Genomic DNA, 20,724 nt, shown 5'->3' on the forward strand with positions numbered 1-20,724 from the left:
CTCAAAACTTAACATCTTTTTGTCTGCTATAAATTGCCACTGCTTCATGTAAAACTCCATCTATTAAAGCCTAATGCATTTTGCTATGCAATATTTAACAACCTTGTCAAACTACTAGAATTTAAAATGTTTTGCTTTTAATGTCAATAGTCTAACAAATGTTAAATAAATTCCCATCAATCTTTGCTTTTTCATATAAATTCTTGGGTTTGCAAAGGTTGAATTTCATAGATGTAACCATTTGGAAATATATGATGTAACTATACATACAGTTCAAAGGGGCTTTATCAGTTTCTTGTGTATTAACATCTGTTCATACATTCGCACAAATATATTATAGATGCAGTAACCAAGGCAACATATATCTTTCCTGACAATCAGTGGCACAAGGGACATCTACCCTTTGTTCCTTGCTGTGTCATGGGCTGTTCCTACAGAGATAACATGTGTGACCATGCTTACCAAATACCTTTTCTTTACTAACTGCAAACTCTTTTTATTCCTCTCTCTATACTAGGCTAAGCCATAAATCTATAAATGTGCTGCCAATGTATACTATGTATACACTGGTTGCTCCAACAGAATAAAAATTGCTTTTGTGTTCATTTGACAATATCCTAAACATACTGTAGCAAGCAAAATGCAGAAAAGTGTACATGATTTCTAGTCTCAGTGGTGTGAAGATCCATTACACAAAGCATTATGTCCATGTGCATTATGTGTTTCACAATATGAATATTCTTTTTCTCCTTCATGTAAGTTATTTCAGCTTTCCCTGATTATAAGAATTACCTATAATGTATAGAAAACATATGTATATTTATAACATATCTGTGACTCATTTAGCCAACTATTCCAAGTGGTTTTCTGTCTGTAATTTTACACTTTCTGCTAGAACTAAAGTAAAACTCCTGGAACAAATGAAAGACCACTGTCTTAATAATTAGCTGAATTTTTTAAAATAGATAATAAGAGCATCTGAATATGAATATACTGTAATATAAGCTTCTTTTCATCCCTGCACAACAGGGCTGCTAGTGAGAGGGGAAGCACTGTTAGCCATTTAGGCTCTACATGTGCAATCTGGGGAACATGCTGACAGAAGGAGGAAACAAAGTGATGACCCTGTAAGTGGTGTGATGGCCTTTTATTGTTCTATCAGCAAACCAGGGGCAGCTCAGTGACCAAGTTGTATTGCTTAAAGTAATAGAGAGGAAGGTTAGACCCACTGACAAGTCTTTAATGCTATCTGTGTCTCCATTAGGAAGATACACCCCTCTATTTGTACTGATGACAGTCCCCAGAACAAGAGATGAAGGGAAATCTTTTACTGGGGACACTTGTTCCAGAAGTGTCTGGAAATCCCTACACTTTAAGATTTTCTCGCTGTTGCATCCCTGGGACAGGAAATGAAGGGAAATTTCCCCAATGGGACAAAGACAGCAAAAAAATAATCTGACAGGGGTTTTAACTCTTCTCTACTCTAAAACAAAATTAAAATATTTTGGCTATGCACTTTAACTGCAGTGGAGAAAAAAAAGGTTGATGTTCCAGCTGTCCATCAGGGATACCTTGTTCACAAGCCAATCGCCTCCTGTAAAAAACAATACTGGTATGATGCCTGTAGCTGCAGGCATCATCCCCATCCCAATGGGCATTATCCAAACAGGCATTATCCCATTATACCACTTGAAAGCCGCATGTAAATATACAGTATCTACACATTAAATTTAAAGAAATACTAACAATATTCAATATACAATACCATGTACAATTGCTCTACACTTACACAGCTAACAGTCTTCCTTTTATACAACAAACAGTAAAACTGAATGTCCTCAACTTCTCACAAGATTTATTACTGCCATTTGACTGGTCCCTAGAACAAAGACTGTGGTTGGCCAGTAGGGTTTGCACTTATTATCTGCTTTTTAACCACTTGAAGACCGCAATACATATCTTTATGTTACGGCTTACAAGTGGTATCCTGGGATGATGCCTGCAGCTACAGGCAACATCCTAGCATTGTTTTTTTTAACAGGAGGTGATTGGTTTTTATGTAAAAGCCATCTGAGCTTCTAATAAGCTGCAGACTTGCTTTTACAGGTGGTAGGGGTCGCCCCCCCCCCCTACTGCTGCCTGTGGGTAACACTGAAGGAGCGCTGGGATAGATAGGAGAGCCAGGAGAGAGCGGAGTCTCTGATGCCAAGGGAGTATAGTTTTTTAAGCAGGAGGGGGTGGTCAACTGTGTTGAAGGCCACGGAGAGGTCGAGGAGTAGGAGGACTGAGTAGTGGCCATTAGCTTTGGCGGTTAGCAGGTCGTTGGTGAGTTTGATTAGGACGTTTCGGTGGAGTGTAGGGGACGGAAGCCAGACTGTAGGGGATCTAGGAGGTTGTTGTCGTTGAGGTGGGAGCTTAGGCGATTATAGACTAAGCACTCGAGGAGTTTGGATGTAAATGGCAACAGGGAGATGGGTCCCAGGTTGTTCAGGTCGGTGGGGTCCAGGGAGGGTTTTTTGAGTATGGGAGTGATGTGCGCGTGCTTTAGGGGGGAGGGGAATGTGCCAGTAGAGAGGGAGAGATTGAAGATGTGGGTGATGGAGAGGGAGCGTAGGATGAAGGAGGAGGAGGAGGGTGACTGTAGGAGTTGTGTGGGGACAGGGTCAAGGGGGCAGGTGGTGAGGCGGGCTTCAGAGAAGACCTTAGTGACCTCTTCAGTGGTAGCAAGGTCGAAGGAGTGGAGTGTTGGGGGGGTTTTAGTGTGCGGGGTGTTAGGTGGGGTGGGGGTCTGGGCAGTTGCGAGGTCAGAGGAGTGGAGTGTTGAGGGGGTTATCATGGGTGGGAGGCTAGGTGGGGTGGAAGTCTGAGCATTGGCGATGTCCCTATGAATTGTGTCGATCTTGTTTTGGAAGTGGTTAGCAATCTCATGGGCGGTGAGTGAGGTACTGGGTGGAGGTAGGGGAGGGGGGAGAGTAGGGAGTTAAAAGTGGAGAAGAGCCAGCGAGGACTGGAGAAGAGGGTTACGAAGTAGGCTTGTTTGGCAGAGTGGAGGGAGGAGGTGTAGGTGAGGAAGGCAGATTTGTATAGGGTGAATGCTTGTTGGGATCTGGTTTTGCGCCATAATCGCAATATAGGTGACAAAAGTGAATATTAATAATTTAGCTTAAATGACAGTCCATAAATGAGGGTGATCCCTGCTCCATGCTGGTAACTTCAAGTGCGGTGAGCCAATGAGACTATGCACTTACCAGCAGCACATAATAAATGCACAAAAGTGTTATCCTTTCTGGGTCATCTGGGTCTGGTCTAGGGCTGCGGGGTCATCAGGCTCAACGCGGACTCATAGGAATGATACTGCTCACACTCAAGGGTCACACTCCGCTTACATAACCATCAGAACAGCTCCAGGGAAATAATCCCGGTCCAGATGAAGTTCCACCTTATAAGGTTCTGATCTTAATGTTGCTTTCATACAGGCCTGGCAGATTGGCCCACTGTGAGAAAAGTTTAAGGGAACAGGACGAGTCCGGTTCGGGCAGGTCTTCTCTTCACATACTAGCCAACCACTCTAGTACTTTTTTAAGTGTCTTCTTATGTCCAAGAGAAGCTTATTGTGGATCAGAGTTGTGTACTCCAAAGGTGAAGAACTGCATTCTGGTTTACTGCATCGGAACAAGCTAGGTTCTATTTGAAGTCCCTTTCGCCTTCCCTGTTAACATTCATTCATCCAACCCCCCATTACTGAGAAATTCCAGACTGCATTGATGGGCATTGGTGAGGCTGCATTAATGGACACTGATCAGACTGCATTGATGGGCACTGGTGAGGCTGCATTGATGGGTACTGGTGAGGCTGCATTGATGGGCACTGATCAGACTGCATTGATGGGCACTGGTGAGGCTGCATTGATGGGCACTGATCAGACTGCATTGATGGGCACTGGTGAGGCTGCATTGATGGGCACTGATCAGACTGCATTGATGGGCACTGGTGCGGCTGCATTGATGGGCACTGGTGCGGCTGCATTGATGGGCACTGATCAGACTGCATTGATGGGCACTGGTGAGACTGCATTGATGGGCACTGGTGAGGCTGCATTGATGGGCACTGGTGAGGCTGCATTGATGAGCACTGGTGAGGCTGCATTGATGGGCACTGGTGAGGCTGCATTGATGGGCACTGATCAGACTGCTTTGATGCGCAGTGCAGTCTGTATGTCTCTGTGTGGGCAAAGTTATTGCTGGTATATTGTTTTTGAAGCGCTGTATATATATATATATATATATATATTGGTATTTTACTAATAGCAATTTTTTTTTTTTAAATATAGTCCAGCTCTCCAACAGTCTGAGGGACAGTGAACTGGCCCCGTTTAAAAAGTTTGAGGACCCCTGCTCTAGGGTCTCTGCTAAAAACATATATATAATGTTTGGGGGTTCTAAGCAATTTTCTATCCAAAAAGTATATTTTTACATGTAAACAAAAATTGTCAGAAAAGGCCTGGTCTTTGCACTTGTGTTTCTTTTTTTTAAACTAAAGTAAAAAAAAAATTTGTACTGCATATATTTGAATTCTGTTTTGTATTGAATTCAGCATTAAATGGTCTTTAAATTGACATATAAACATTCACATTTGGTGCAAAACAACATTTCCAGAAGTGTCTACAATTTTTGCCACCACTGTATATGCCCATTCACACTTGCTATAGTTCATGCTTAGGTGTAAATGGACACTGAAAATTTTTAGAGGCCTGTCAATATTGAAAAGTATAGCCTATGCTAAAAGAATGGAAAAAATAGGAACCCATGACCCCATATGTAACAGTCCCAAAGGAACTATTTCTTAAATTCATAGAAATTGTAGGAAGCTATGAACAATATAGAACATTTCTAGAAAAAGCTTTAATACTATATTCAAAACATGTAAAACTCACAATCTACAACATAGCCATGTGTGGTAGATGGATATAGGTCAATGTATGTATAGGACTATGTATGCATGTGTATAGCCGATGGACCATAAAAAAACAAAGGTGGCTGTGTCAAGTGAAAACAATACATTTCCTTAAAGGAGAATTATAGGCATTTTTTTTTAACTTTGGATAGAGTAAGGGAGGGTTATAACCCCTGTCAAGTTATTTTTTGCCATCTGTGTCATCCCATCCATAGCCAAAACAGGAAGTGAAGCAAATCCCTGAAAATAAAGAGGATCCAATGAGGCCCCCATGTCCCATGATCTAGTGTCCCCAAACTAAAATTTCCCTTATATTACTGTTCTTTTGATTTTATTTTACTTTCACTTTTGAAAATAACATGAAACTGGACAGAGAGGGTGAATCTCCCTAAAGAAGGCAGAGGTAGCAATACAAAAACATAAAAAAATCAAGTGTTCTAATCCCTCTCCACTCTGTCCAAAATGTAAAAAGAAGTTTTTCTTCCTGAGGTCCTGTAGAAGCATGACATATTCATTTGACACATCATCTTTGATCTTCAGCATTTCGTTATCCACGGCTGCTTTTTACTTGGTGTTTCCTACCCTTCTTTGGTGTCACCTGATTGCATTGCCAAGGCCACCTTCTGGATTTGTATATGACTCATTTTGTTCAGACAGTACACACCTGAGGAAGTTGCTTTGCAATGTCGCCACCAACAAACACAGCCTCCAGGTAAATCCAAAGGTTCTGCACATTAAGCCAGTTCTCAATGATCTCTGTTGTGTTGGATAACTTTTGCACCCACTGTTGTATGGTTGGCTTAAATGGTGCATTATACCTGTTAATCAAAAATATCATAATTTATTAAACAAAGAATTCTGAAGAAGATTTTTACCTGGAAATTAGTCAGTGTGATCCCCTTGCCCCATAGGAATCTCAGGTTGATTGGCAATCATGACTATACTAGTAAGCCTGGACATAGATGAGTCAGTTTTTTTGTACTTAACCAGCTAGATGAATGTAAAAACTGACCTGATTCGCCCATCCACACATGAGAGGTGGATAATGGAATCCTCCCCAGTCTATAGCCTGCAGTGCTGATTTGACTGCTTTTTTCCAACAGGGCAGTTGAACAGAAGTCAATAGGTAGATCAAATTCTGTTCAACCACAGTGGCCATACATGGATAGAAATGTGGCTGGTTCCTGCTAAACCATCTGAATTTCGATCCATGTATGCCCAGCTTAAGTCAACATGTATAGCATAGCAGTAAATGTTTTTGTGTGAAATTGTATACACCAGTGTATAATAAGTAATACATGAATGGTTTAGCCAACGTATATTAGCCCTGTCCAGGAAGAGCAAGACCTATAATTTACCTGTAAATAATTTTATATGCGAAAAGAAAGAATGATAGGGTTGAATAAATGTCAACATGTTTGTGTTCCTAATTTCAAGCATTTAATAAACATTGATCAGATCTGTACACAGGAATAGAGATGTCACACCACCCTCGACATAAATGTCAGCTAGTGATAACTGTACTATTGTTCAGATGCTCTTAGCCTGTGGGGAGTTTTACAGTTTTAATGCTATGTCTGTGCATTTAAAAGCCATTTTGTTGATAGGATAGATCCACATTTAAGATGTAACCTTTTTAACATTACAAAGGTCTGCAGTGTGTGATCCTATTTATGATCTAATTTAGATTTATGAACTAAATGAAATAAAAGATTACATAGAAAATACTCAACCAGGGAAAAAATTAAAAAGTGCAAAAATATGTGCACACACGGGCAAATACTTAACAGCACACCATAAAATGCCAGCACAGACAAAACATAAAACACCAACAAGAAACTCAGAACTACAGTTAGGCCACACAGGTTTTTTTAAAAGTGTCTACACCAGCTTTCACAGTTTGTCCTATATACTTCAGTGGATATCTATTGTTTACCTGTTACTCATAATGGACCCCAATACCATAAGACTGTCTTCCATCAGAGCGATTTTCTCAGAGGTATCTGAACCTTTCAAGAGAAGTTCTCCTCTTGACTTGAACTGGGCAAAAGTGAATACATGGGCACTCCATTCATTAATGACATTTTTCAGTTTTGCTTCAATATCTTTTTCTTTGACGGCACTGATGCATATGTCCTGCAAGGAAATCAAGATGAAACCAACATAAAATTTTCACATTCCTTACTAACAGATGGTTTAAACATCTGCCCAGCTGAAGTACAGTGTACAAATCACACACATTATATGCTTTCATACATCTATTTCTCCTGACTTGGCCACCAGTACACATCGATGATAAGGGCTCGCTCACATCATTTCCCTCACATTGCATTTTTCTGTACAAGCTCGCAGATGCATGGTGTGAACAGGCCACATAGAAAATACTATACCTGTGTTCTATGTGCTCTGTTCACACCATGCACTATAAAAAGTGCGTGCGTTGGTTCTAAAGGCAGACTTTTATTTACCTTAATGCAGTCTCTGCCTTAAGGCAAAAAAAAACCTTCTGCAATCAGCTCCCCCCCAGCACCCCTAAATACTTACCTGAGCCCAATCTCAATCCAGTGCTGTGCATGAGAGCAAAGGCTCTGTTTTCTCTCTCTCCTCATTGGCTCAGACACAGCAGCAGGAGCCATTAACACCTGCTGCTGTCAATCACAGCCAGTGAGGAGGGAGTGAGGGGCAAGATGAGCCACACTCTGTGTGTCTTATGGACACAGAGCAAGCTCGGGAGCGAGCACACACAAGTGCCCGTCACGGCACCCAGCTTGCCCTTCTGCTCTCCACACATCCCCACCTCTCCACACCACATATGTGCAGGGAGCCATGTATTCAGTACCTGGCCCTCACACACAGACCCTACCTCTCCACAGCTACTGTGTGCGGTTGGATCCTTTGCTGCAGCTGTTGCTCTTCACACTGGCTGCAGACTTCCTCCTCCTGGGGTCTACCAGGCACAGCATGCTCTTCTTCCTCTGCTGTGCCCTGCTAAAAGACAAAGAGCTCACCCGCGAGGTGCGCATGTTGCGGCTGTGTGGATGGACGGTGGAGCCTGTTGCCTGCGCAATCTGATGCTCAGCATCAGATTGCCTGTTCATGAGTTAGCACCCCGGTTCCAATATATCTACCTGATCTGGGAAGGTAGTCCAGCCCTTTTTCCTGCTGCCAGCCCTGTGTGCTGCTAGTTCCTGTGAGGACTCCAGACTGCAGTCAAGTTTCCAGGAATGACCCTTGGCCTCCAATTGCCTTAGCTATTCTAGCACAGGCTGCCAAGACCCTGTCTCCAGGAACCTATAAGAACAAGCCATCCAGCATCCAGTCCAATTCACCAGCGGCCATGGGCCCACCGGTGTCCTAAGTGTGAGTCCCTGAAAACAGTCTGCCGTCTTTGCTGTCCCATATTACCGTCCAGGGGATCCGTCTCCCCTACTGTGCCTTCTGGTTGCCCTGTGGACTAGTTTCCCTTTGATGTCCCATATTTTTTTCCTGAGGATTATTTTCCTTTGCAGTGCCTTCTGGTGACCCTGTAGACTATTTTCCCTTTGCTGTCCCATATTATCTTCCTGAGGACCATTTTCTCTTACTGGACCTTCTGGTTACCCGGTGGACTTTTTCCTCTATGCTGCCACATATCGTCCTGAGGACCATTCTCCTTTGCTGTGCCTTCTGGTGATCCTGTGGACTATTTCCTCTTTACTGTCTTTTATTATCGTCCTCAGGATCATTCTCCCTTCATGTACCTCCTGGTCACCCTGTGGACTATTTCTCCTCTGCTGTACCCTATTACCATCTGGAGGATCATAGCCTCTTGGTGTGCTTGCTTGTCACCCTGTAGACTGTGTCCCCGTTGCTGTTCCCTATTGCCATTCTATGAACTCTTTACTAGTGCTGTGATATCTTATTGCCCTGTGGACTATTTTTCTGTGTTGTGTCCTGTTGTCACCCTTCCTGTACCCTTGAGTCTCCCCAATTAACGCCTGCACATGGGGTCCTGAGTCATTTACCTTCATGTGCTCTGAGTTTATTACAGCCCCTATAGCAAGGGAACCGAGAAGAGGAGGATTGGGGATGCTCTGTACAAAACCTTTGCACAGAGCAGATAAGTGTACCATGTGCTTTTACAAACACTGTAAATATCAAAACAAAACATTTGGTTTTCATTTTGGATAGACTAGGGAATACTTAAAACCCTTTCTATCTCTGTTCTTGTGTTTGGAGAAATGTTCCTGTTCTATGAGAGAGAAAGTGAACAGAAATCTCCCAAAGTGAGGAATATGCCTTCTTAGATAATTGCCATTGGTACAAGAGCACTGACTGGAAGATTTCCCTCTATCCCACTTTCAGTTTCAGTGATATTGGTCACCAGGACAAATAGAGTGTGCCTCCCTAAAGGGGACACAAACAGTTACAAAAACCTGGTTGAAGTTTTGAAATGCTGCTGTTCTATTCGAAAGAAAAAAGGAACAAAAGATTGTTTTAGATTAGATACATGTTTACTCTAACTTTTGGACTGTATAAGATTGCTACCAAGCAAGCAGCATCCAACAGTCGGTTACTATTTAGTCGATATTTATTGAATCATATGCACAGAAAGCCCTCACTGTTTGGCATATGTGACCTAGCCACCAACAGATTGGCAATTATATTGCAATCATTAGATTATAAATAGTTGATAGTGCTCCCCTGATTACAATAACCATGTGCCACGTATGAGGCAAAATGATTACATTTATGACAGAATGTCATGAGTCACATTTTGCCTAAGGCAGCAAAAATGGTAAATAGGACCCTGAGCTGCAATATAACGTGGCCCTACATAGTAAAATGTATTCAGGCTGGAAAGTAACTTCAGCAAACTTCTAGTATGAACCAGAAAACTAATAACAAAAGCAAACATTTCAGACCAACCAAAGAGAAAAAGTACATGTTCATTTCTATCCAACAATGTTCTATTTACACTATTTGTCTTACAAATATGTAGAATGTTTATGGCCATTCTATTGTGTTCTTCATGTGATTGCTCTATTGATTTTGGAACATTTGTAATTATCTCCAGTGTGCTGCCTTCCAAGATGGAATTAATGAGTAGCTTTACCATCTTTACTCTGCTCAATCAGTACGCTACATGTGGCAAGCTTCTTTTCTTTTGTTCCTAAATGTGTTGATCTGTGTGACTGCCTCCTTTAAGCCTGGGTTCACACTGATGCAGTGCGTAATTTGCAGCGTTTTCTCTGCGAATTCCGCACCACATCACAGTTGCACCCCTTTCATGCGAACCACTGCGGGTGTGTATGTTAACAACTTCCCCGAAATTGGTCCACAAAACGCGGTGCGATATGCAGAATCGCATAGCATGGGTGTGAATACTCATGCAATCTGATTCTACTGCGAACCAAAAAAAGGGTCCTGCACCTTTTTGGTGTGGATGCGGTGCGATTTAAGCCATACGAAAAGGTATATAATATATCAACCGACTTAAATAAACAAACTCAAAGTTCCAAAAGTAAAATGTCCAAAATTTCAAATAAAAACCCAAAAATGTCGAACGTGATATCCAAATCTTGATGGATAAGTGCTCACTACTCCAAAACGAAGATGAAGATAAAACTCAGACGTTCTTTATAGACCTCAAAAAAAACAAAATCTAGACATAGTGTATTATCTCAAGTACCACAAGTATAGTGCCACACGTGCAGCATGCAAAACACTATAGTGTCACAGCATTCGTGAAAAGGATACTCAATAGATATCACTGCAAACCATATATAAAAATGCATAAATTACCCTAAATCAAAAAATTATCAGCATATGATCAACCCGTGTGCATGGAGAATCCTCAAACTAGCATCCTTTTGCTCCTTTGGACCTCACAAACAGACCAGGAATCAGTATGTGAAAGAATAACATATAAATTTTATTGTAGCCACTTACATTAAAATCTGGTAAAACCGGCTTCCTGCTCCTAGCGACAAATGAGTAACCCCATTGTGGTATCAAAAGATCTCCCGATCACCAGTGAGTTACACCGTCACACTCCTGCCCACCACTGTCACTTCAGCTCTTGGGAAGCGCCAGGAGTACACCCCAAGTCCCAGGAACGCCAAACACAAGCGCTCCAGAATCCAAAATGGCCGCCGCGGCACTTCCGGGAACGTCAATACGTCACGTGCCCGAAATGTATGGCTCCAATCGCACCGCACACAATTCGCATGTGATTTGCACAGCAATGTGGTGCGTTTCCTATGCGACTCACATGCGATATACCGCACCGCATATGTGTGAACCCAGCCGAAATGTCTTTAAAATATTTATCATTTTTAACACTGGTTCATGTAACTGCCATTCACAATAGTTGTACATTCTTGACTTTTGAAAAATGTTATCTTAGTAGTAAATATTATTTAAAGTGATACTAAACCTAAAAAAGATTTTTTTACCTTACTGCACTACTTGAATTAAGGTAAAAAAATGTTCTCTATTGTTCACTCCCCCTTCCCTGTATGAAGGGGAAGAGAGGGGAGAAGAGATCAGTGCTGTACATCTCTTATCCCCTCTCTTCCTCTTCATACAAGGATTCAAACAGCAGCAGGAGCCATTGGTTCTTGCGGCTGTCAATCAAATGTAGTGAAGAGCAAGTGGGGGGGGGGGTGCGGGATTGTGCACGCAGTGTGTGTCCCCATAGCAAACAGCTTGCTATGGGAGACACGCAAAGAAGAGGAGGAGCCAAGACCGCCAGCGGGGAACCCGGGAAAAGAAGGATCGGGGGCCAGTCTGTGCAATACCATTGCAGAGAGCAGGTGAGTATAACATGTTTGAATTTTTTTTTTTTCAATTAAAATAACAGGCTTTAGTATCACAAAGTAATGACAATATAATTATTATATTAATGTATCATTTACTATCATTATTATTATTATTTAAGCAATTACAATACATAATTTTATTTGCTTAAACATAGCTAAACACATTAGAAAGGGAGTTCTAATTAATCAAATGGAAATATTAATATTTAAAAATCATTTCAATAAGTAACTAAAGATAAAATATATTTTTTGGTATCAAAAAAACAATAATTGTTATTGTAGTCCAGCCATAAATTGCTTCATGACAATCTTTTCACATGAAGGAGAGCCACAAGTGCTGCAATATTGACTCAGAGAATGATTGTGTTTGATCTATTTATGTTAAATAGTAGAAATGGCTGCTAACACGATGGATGGTACACTAAACATTATCCAGTGAGGAGGGATGGTCATACTGAAGTCCAATTTCTCACTCTCTGTATAAACGAATAGATCTTGACCTTATGACTTCAGGGAAACACTTTTGCAGTAACACTACTGAGTGATTAAGATTAGTGTTTAGAATAAACACTCATAAAATGTGTGCTGTTTGATGTTACTGTACTGTTTCATGTATTGTCCCCCCTCTATTGTACAGCGCTGAGCAAACCCTTTGGCGCTATATAAACTCGATAAATAAATAAATAAATAAATAAATAAAAGCCATTAGCCGTAAATGAATCACTTCTTAGGTTTTTTTTTTATGCCTTTAGATCTATTAATTTAATAAAAGAGATATAACCTGCAAATTGCAAACATTCAGTGTTTTGTTTGCCTTTTGATGAGCGAGAACGTTTTTATCTGAACATTTTTCTAATTTTGGTTGTCAAATATTGAAGTTCTAACAGCCAAATAATGCATTTAAAAGCACAACGTTATTTGCATAGTTAATTGATGTAGGGAAGGAAAGAGCACAATATACTCAAGAAGACAAGTAACGCACTACACAAACAAATGAAGAATTGTACAGCTCATATGCTCTCATTTGTTGGACATAAATATTCATACAACAATTACATCTCCACATGCTTCAATTTGCAGGCAGCAATAGTTCACCTCACTCAAAACACAACTAATTGATACAGAAGAGGAACAGCCACCTGCAGATTAGATTGCTCTTTTTTTTCGAAACCCACAACCCACACACACTAGTGGGTCCCTGTGCTATAATGATTGAAGGTTTTACCTCTCCTGAATACTGTTTCCTCTGTCTTGTGATTCATTATATGAGCCACTGGCACCTTGTAGTCTGTACTACTGAACAATGACAGCCCTTGTTAGAGCTGGAGTCATTCCCTTTCAGCAGTACTCCAGAGATAAAAGTAATGAGAAAATGCAGGAACAATTGTGAACTCTCCTCTTATCTAGGTGTGCGTTACATTTTACATTTTAAATTTTGTATATTTCTAGCAAGCACTGGGATAGCAGGTACACTAAAGCAGTAGTGTACAAAAAGAAGAGTTTCCTGAACACATATTGACAAAGAAAAGGGCATTTGCAGAAATGACTGCAGGAATCCAAGTGAGTTGATTGTCTTCCTTAAAGCTGGCCATTGATGAATGGAATTTGAACAAAAGGAAAGTCTTAGGAAAATTTATACAAAAAAATCTCAGAACATTCTCAAAAAATTCAAAAAGTCATTGGCAAGATTTCATTTGCTTTTAACATTTGGTTTTGGAATGAATGGACTTTATCGAACAAAAAACACATATGCTGTTAGCAATTAATGTGTTTAAGAAACATTTTTCATCCTGCTCCTTCAAATTTTCTCATCACTGTGTTCAAAAACAAACATTGATTTACCCACTAATGATTAAAAAAATGAACAAACTTTCTTAGAACATTCTTTTCCTATCCCACCTATGGCAAGCTTAATTCCCAATGCAAAAGTTAAAGTGTTACTAAACCCCGGACCCTGCACTCACTATACCTGGTCTCCCAGGACCATGCACTCACTATATCTGGTCTCACAGGACCATGCACTCACTATATCTGGTCTCACAGGACCATGCACTCACTCTATCTGGTCTTCCACAGTACACACAATATGGAAATGCAATTATTTTAGTAAATATAAACTACTAACTACCTTTTCTCATCAGCTGTTAGAGTAGCCTTGTTACTGCTATCAATGTCCAGCAGAGCACTGCTTAAAGCTTGCAGGAGGAGTTTTCATTCTGCTCTGACTGTCCTATGCGACTGCATAACCCCTGACCCTCTGTCTGGACAGTGCTAATTGGCCCTGTGCTGATCACATGCACTTTCTCAAGAAAAAAAAAACCCTCTAGCAATATACACCAAACTAAGAGAAGACAGGGTCAAACAGCCTTTTCACACAATACAGAGGATTACCCCTTCCACAGTAAATATAACAAACATGCTTTACTGCATAGACAGACTGATTTTACTGTTGTGGGTATTGTAACACTTTAATTGAGCCCTATGAATCCCCCCATACAAACATGAGTTCTGTGACAAAATGACTGTAGATAACGCACAGAGGAAGAAAAAGACACATGAGCAGCAGTAACACAATGTCCGAGTGCAGGGGCGGACTGGCAACTCATGGGGCCCCTGGGCAATAGGGGATCATGGGGCCCCTGTGTCCTTGCCCAAACTCAAAAAAGCCTATGAAAAAGGTACCAGGGGCATCTCATGGGGCCCCCTACTGACCCCGGGCCCTCGAGCAGTGCCCGCGTTTCCAAATGGTCAGTCCGCCCCTGTCTGAGTGATATCCAATCTAGCCCCCACAGGGAAATGAGACCAGCAATAATTGCTGCCTCTGTTGCTACAGAGTCTGATAAATCAAACTGAAAGTTGTATTAAACCCAAAAACAAAAATGTATTATGTTGCAGTTTACCGATTCATAAATGGTCGTGGTTGCATTCGTCTTCTTTATTTTTTAGGCTTTTTTGCCTCTCTTTGTACCTGTTGATCCAGCCAGTAAGTCTGTTATTTTCCAATTTCCATTAACCACTTTCAGGCCACCCACCTGCAATGTACTGTGGATGGGGCGGCAGCTACAGGACCAGCGACGAACCCGTATGTCGCTGGTCTTTTGCCAACACAGGGGGGTGCTGTATCCACCAAACACAGTGGAATGAGAATCCCGGTCATCGGGACCCAGTGATCATGTGATTGCTATGCAATTATATTATCACAATGAAAGAGCTTTTAGGAATCAATCTGATTCATAAAAGCTTTGCTTCTGTTACTAGAGATCTGTGACTGATCCACAGCTCTTATATGACACATGGGGCCAATCACAGCACCCTGTACCATGTGGCCAGTTGGAGCCAATCACAGATCACTATTATATTGAGTGCTGAGCAAACTGTTGGTGCTATATAAATCCTGTATAATAATAATAATTATATTGAACTGTCATGAACCTAATACATTCATGATAGTTCAAAGCAAGCTTGCATTGCAGAGCAATTGACTTCATTGCTGATGCAATGCAAAGTGTAATTTAAAAAAAACCCTGATCACATCCACCATTTTATTCTCTAGGGCCTCTTCTTTAAAAAAAAATATAATGTTTTGGGATTCAAAGTAATTTTCTAGCAAAAAAAACAGTTTTTTCAAGTAAACAGAAAAGTGTCAGAAAAGGCTTGGTCTTCAAGTGGTTGGAAAAGTCTGTGATGTATGGCATAAGCTTCTAATGTTGGCCCTTAAATGCCAGGATAGTAGAAGCATCCCCCCATCCCCAAATGACCCCTTTGTGGTAAGTAGGCACTCCAAGGTATTTGCTAAGAGGCATGGTGAGTATTTTCCAGATCTCATTTGTTGCCACAAGTTTTTGGAAAACAAAGAAAGAAAACGAAAATGTATTTTTTCTTTTCTTTTATTCTTTTTCAAAACCCTGTGACAAAAATATCTGCAAACTACTCACCATGCCTCATCAAATTCCTTGGAATGTCGACTCCCCAAAAAGAGGTCATTTGGGGGGGGGGTGTTTGTACTATCCTGGCATTTCAGGGCCTTCCGAAACTGTGATAGGTAGTGAGGAAGCGATATGAGGAAATATTGCCTTTGAAAGCCTGGAGGTGGTCATTGCACTTTGGGGGCGTGTATGTGGTTAGGCTGCCAAAAAGTCTTACATGTGGTGTCCCCGTACTTGGGAGAAGTAGCAGAATGTGTTTTGGGGTATTATTCCACATATACCCATGGCTTGTGTGAGCAATATATAATTTAACTGACAACTTTGTGGAAAAAAATAATAATAAATGTCATATTTCAAAAATTTGTAGCAAAAAAATATAATGTTCCATGGACTTAACATGCCTCTCAGCAAATTCCTTGGGTGTCTACTTTCCCAAAAAGGGTCATTTGGGGGGTGTTTGTACAGCCCTGGCATTTTAGCACCTCAAAAAATGTGATGGGCAATCAGAAAGTAAAAGCTACGTAAATTCCAATATATATACCATAGTTTGTAGGTGCTATAGCTTTCACACAAACCAATTAATATACATGTATTGGGGTTTTTGTTACCAAAGACATGTAGCAGAATATATTTTGACCTATATTTCTAACTAACTTGGAGTTTACTATAGATTTTTTATAACGGAAAGTAAAAATTATCGGGTTTTCTTTCAAAATTTTCAAAAATAAAAAACCCATTGGTGATTAAATACAACCAAAAGAAATCTCTATTTGTGTGAGAAAAAGGACATACATTTTGTTTTGGTACAGCATTGCACAACCGCGGAATTACCAGTTTAAATACCGCAGTGACAAATAGCAAAAAATGGCCTGGTCATCTTCCAGAGGGCAAGTGTTAAACTAAGCTATTCAGAAAAAGGGGCATTAATATGGCTGAGACAAGTCATTTTATTAATGACAGGGGTGCTCACAATGATCAGCTTTTATTCATTCTTGTAAAAACTTTATCCCCAAAGGAAAAAAACATTGCTGCAACCGCTGAAAATGAGTTAAATGAGCTTTAAAGTGGCGTTCCAGCCACACTGTGAAAATTAACAGTCAGTAGCTACAAAAACTGTACCTGCTGACTTTTAAAAAACAGCCACTCACCTGCCCCACGATCCTGCGGTGTCCTTCCCGCAGCCCATTTCACCAGTCGTCTGGTGTTCAAGGCACCGGCATCTTCAGTGTGGGCTCCCAGCTGTGACAGCTTGTGACTTCACAGCCGGGGGCCCACTGCATTTGCGCAGGTAGCGCTGTGCTTCCTGAATGGTCCCGTAGTCTCCTGGGACCTGTCACATGTCCCAGAAGAATACAGGGAGGGAGGACAACTTCTGCTTCCGATTACCTAGGCGATTGCAGCGGAAGTGGGAGTGGGTACCTGTCAATTTCGGCTACCCATTCCCCAAAGGTGCTAATCCTTAATGGGGAGCGGAGGACCAGTCTTTAAAGCAGAACTTCCCCTTTTGGGTGGAGCTCCACTTTAATTTGCTAGTCAAGTCCATCTAAATCAGCTAGTGCGTCCCACTGTACACTCTCCCCAGCCTGAAAATGCTGCTGTCCGAAAGATGCCTCAGTTGTTCCTCCATCCAGAGTGTAGAAAAGACAGGAACTGTGTTACTGGCCACATTACCAGGTGAAAGAACAGGAAAAAAAACCTAAAAAATAAAACTAATGCAGCCACATTTAGAGTTTGGTAAACTTCAATATAAAACCTTTCTTTGTTGAATACTGCTTTAAACAATATGTTTTGCAATGAAAAAAGCAAGATGAAAATGAACAAATGCAAAATTAGACATATTTCATTAGTGTAATACTATCAAACATAAGCTTTTGCTATTTTGATTGCTGGCCAAGCATTTATTATGTTATGCATTTATTATGCACATTCTGCCCAATCATGAATAATTCTTTTGAGGATTATAAATAACAGAAATATGTTTTTTTTTGAAGAACTACAGTGTCACATAAGAGAGCTTTCTCTGCATTTAAGAATTCCTTTAACATGATAGACATGCTGATGATGTCCCTTGTGTTGTGCTTTCCCCAACATAAGAAGCAATCATTGTTTCAGTGTACTGGTGCAGTATTTTCAAAATGGCAATAGTTGTATTCATCATTTATTTTTTTTATCCAAAAGTTTTTTTTTTAGTACCGAGCATACAGAAACAACATCAATGCTGGCAAAGACATGTACACATATTATACATATTCAGTCAAAGGTATAGATAAGGCAAAGTCTCTTAAATATAGCACACAGAGAAAGAATGCATTACATAGACAATTGGCGTGTTATGAAATTAAAACAGAGACCTAATCAAAGACTCTTCATGGGAATACGGTAAAAAAAATATGGCAAAGCACATACAATTGAAGTACAAGTTTAATTGGTTGAAAAACTGAAGCCCTAAGCCAAAAGTGTTGTGTGTTATCTCAATATAGGGATATTTGGAACTTAGTAGTACCCGTAGACATATGCAGCCTGGGTACATCAGACCTAAACACATAATTATCACTGTTCAAAATCATAGACAGCAAATGGAAGATTCTGCTTGTCACATACCCCCAATTTTCTCGATATTGTGAGGGGGAAACTTCTGTGGTCACAGGTCAGTTACCAAAATGGGAGCACCTGTTGTAAGGTAGGCACCCCAGCTTGGATCCACACCATAGCCATCAGCTTCTTGGCAGTGAACAGTACTTTGTGCAAAAAGGTGCAAAATATTTAATTCATGCTTTATTTTGACAGTTTACTTGAGTCTACCACAGGGGCGGAATGACCATTTGGGAACTCGGGCACTGCCCGAGGGCCCGGGGTTAGTTGGGGGCCCCATGAGATGCCCCTGGTACCTTTTTCATAGGCTTTTTTGAGTTTGGGCAAGGACACAGGGGCCCCATGATCCCCTATTGCCCGGGGGCCCCATGAGTTGTCAGTTCGCCCCTGGTCTACCGTTACTATTGCTTTTCTGCACACATGCACTACAAATGTGGATTTTGGGAATTATGTAACCCTCAGTTTTCTCTACACTGCACTTGTGTATATTGATTCTGAGGTGGTGCAGTGGTTTAAACATTTTTACAATGTAAGGTAGTGTAAAGCGCACTGATGGCATCTTCATATACACAGTGGAGGGTGGCTAAATGGTTAGCACTTCCATCTGGCAGTATTAGGGTCGTTGATTGAATCCCAACCAGGGGCGGACTGACAACTCATGGGGCCCCCTGGGCAATAGGGGATCATGGGGCCCCTGTGTCCTTGCCCAAACTCAAAAAAGCCTATGAAAAAGGTACCAGGGGCATCTCATGGGGCCCCCTACTGACCCTGGGCCCTTGGGCAGTGCCCGAGTTTCCAAATGGTCAGTCTGCCCCTGATCCCAACTATGGCACCTCCTGCCTGGAGTTTGCATGTTCTCCCTGTGCCTGCGTGGGTTTACTCCAGGTACTCCGCTTTCCTCCCACACTCCAAAGACATTCTAGTAGGTTGATTGGATCCTGTCTAAATTGGCCCTAGTATATGTATGAATGTAAGTTAGGGACTTTAGACTGTACGCTCCTTGAGGTTTAGGGACTGATGTGAATGTACAATATATACTGTATATATGTAAAAACACTGTGTAAATTGACAGCGCTATATAAGTACCTGTAATAAATAAATAAATAATTTATGAACAAATGGGGAGGTTACTTATTTACAGTGAAGGATGACATTCTACATATTGTCAGTGTGCCATGAACATGGAGCAAAGACCCTACAAGTAGGGGTCCCGTAAAATCTGACTAGAATGATGTGAATAATTAAATGAAATCAATGTTGTGTTCGGTAATGTCCTTTATTCCATTTTTACAATGCTTTACCTCAATATCTTCTTTATATTTCAGAAGCGAGGCTTCCATTATGTTCTTCAAGGAAAAACTTTCCGACTCCACATCAAAACTGTGACCAGTAAGTTGTGAAATTCTATCCCAGTGTCGCTTCATCATTGCCTGGGGTGCAAGAAAAAAACCAGTATAAGACAAAATGGAGGAATAATGCAGAAATCAAAAATGTATTCAAGAAAGAAAAAGTAATTTAGCTTTAGAAGCAATGAAAAAGAGCTGGCGAAATATGCCCACTTCAGCCCTGGCAACCTAGGGAATCATTTATTCAAGAAGAAAATCATTAGGGATGAAACAAAGTATATTTCTGATTTCCAAAAATAGTGCTTTCTGATAAGAATACTTTTTAAAAATTGTTCAGACAGCCAGAAGACATATAATTACTGAAAACTTGTTTTAGAATCTTTTGGAAAAGGCTCAAAGATGTATAAATTAAGTCTTGCTAAAAGATGGATTTGCAAAAAATTTTATTAGGGGGAGATTCAGGGACAGTGTATCTGAAGCACGTATACCAAAAGAAAAATCCTTTAATACAGTTATATAATTATTAATGAAGTCATTATTTAATGTGTTGTTACATACTCAGGTAAGTACTGGAATCCGACTCTGTTAGTGTCCTGTAATTCCTGTACAGAAGCACTTTGGGAAGAGAATTCACTGAACACTATGTGTTAGCTGAATAGACTGCATATTGGAAGCATCTTGCCTTGTGGCAGAATGTGCCTGAATGAAACCTCAGAATGAGCTGTTAGAAGTGTTGCCCTCTTTGATATATTTTTAACATGAGCTATTAAGTTCTGTAAACAATAGGGGAGAGATTACTAAAACTGCTGCACACAGAATCTGGTACAAATGTGCATAGTAACCAATCACCTTCTAGGTTTTCAGGTAAACTGAACAAGCTCAAATTAGAAACTGATTGGTTAACCTCTTCCAGTCTGGCCCATGCCGATAAATGGCCAGATGGGAGCATTGCCGATGCGGGGGGAGTTTCTAAACATCCCCCCACATCCATTGCCTGTACGAGCTCCCTAGGAGTGCGCAGAGCAGCAATCTGTACCCGCTGTGTCCACTGGACACAGAAGAACACAGATCACTGTACAGGACTGCTGTGTGAGGTCCAGGTTC

General features: G+C 40.9%; 1 protein-coding gene across 1 annotated transcript in view; it reads right to left on the reverse strand.

Annotated features, from left to right (window-relative positions):
* LOC149452715 (dynein axonemal heavy chain 5-like) overlaps positions 1-20,724 on the reverse strand; it is a 401,888-nt gene that overhangs the window by 240,087 nt on the left and 141,077 nt on the right. Inside the window, exons 33-35 of the mRNA XM_089689046.1 lie at positions 19,576-19,704; positions 6,890-7,089; positions 5,618-5,771 (exon numbers count right to left, since the gene is read on the reverse strand). Coding sequence (XP_089545172.1) covers positions 5,618-5,771; positions 6,890-7,089; positions 19,576-19,704 — 483 coding nt within the window. The remainder of the gene's footprint in view (positions 1-5,617; positions 5,772-6,889; positions 7,090-19,575; positions 19,705-20,724) is intronic.

This window comes from Staurois parvus, unplaced genomic scaffold (genome assembly GCF_062004578.1).
Source record: "Staurois parvus isolate SC_StPar_1 unplaced genomic scaffold, SC_StPar_1.0 ptg000468l, whole genome shotgun sequence".
Lineage (NCBI taxonomy): Eukaryota > Metazoa > Chordata > Amphibia > Anura > Ranidae > Staurois > Staurois parvus.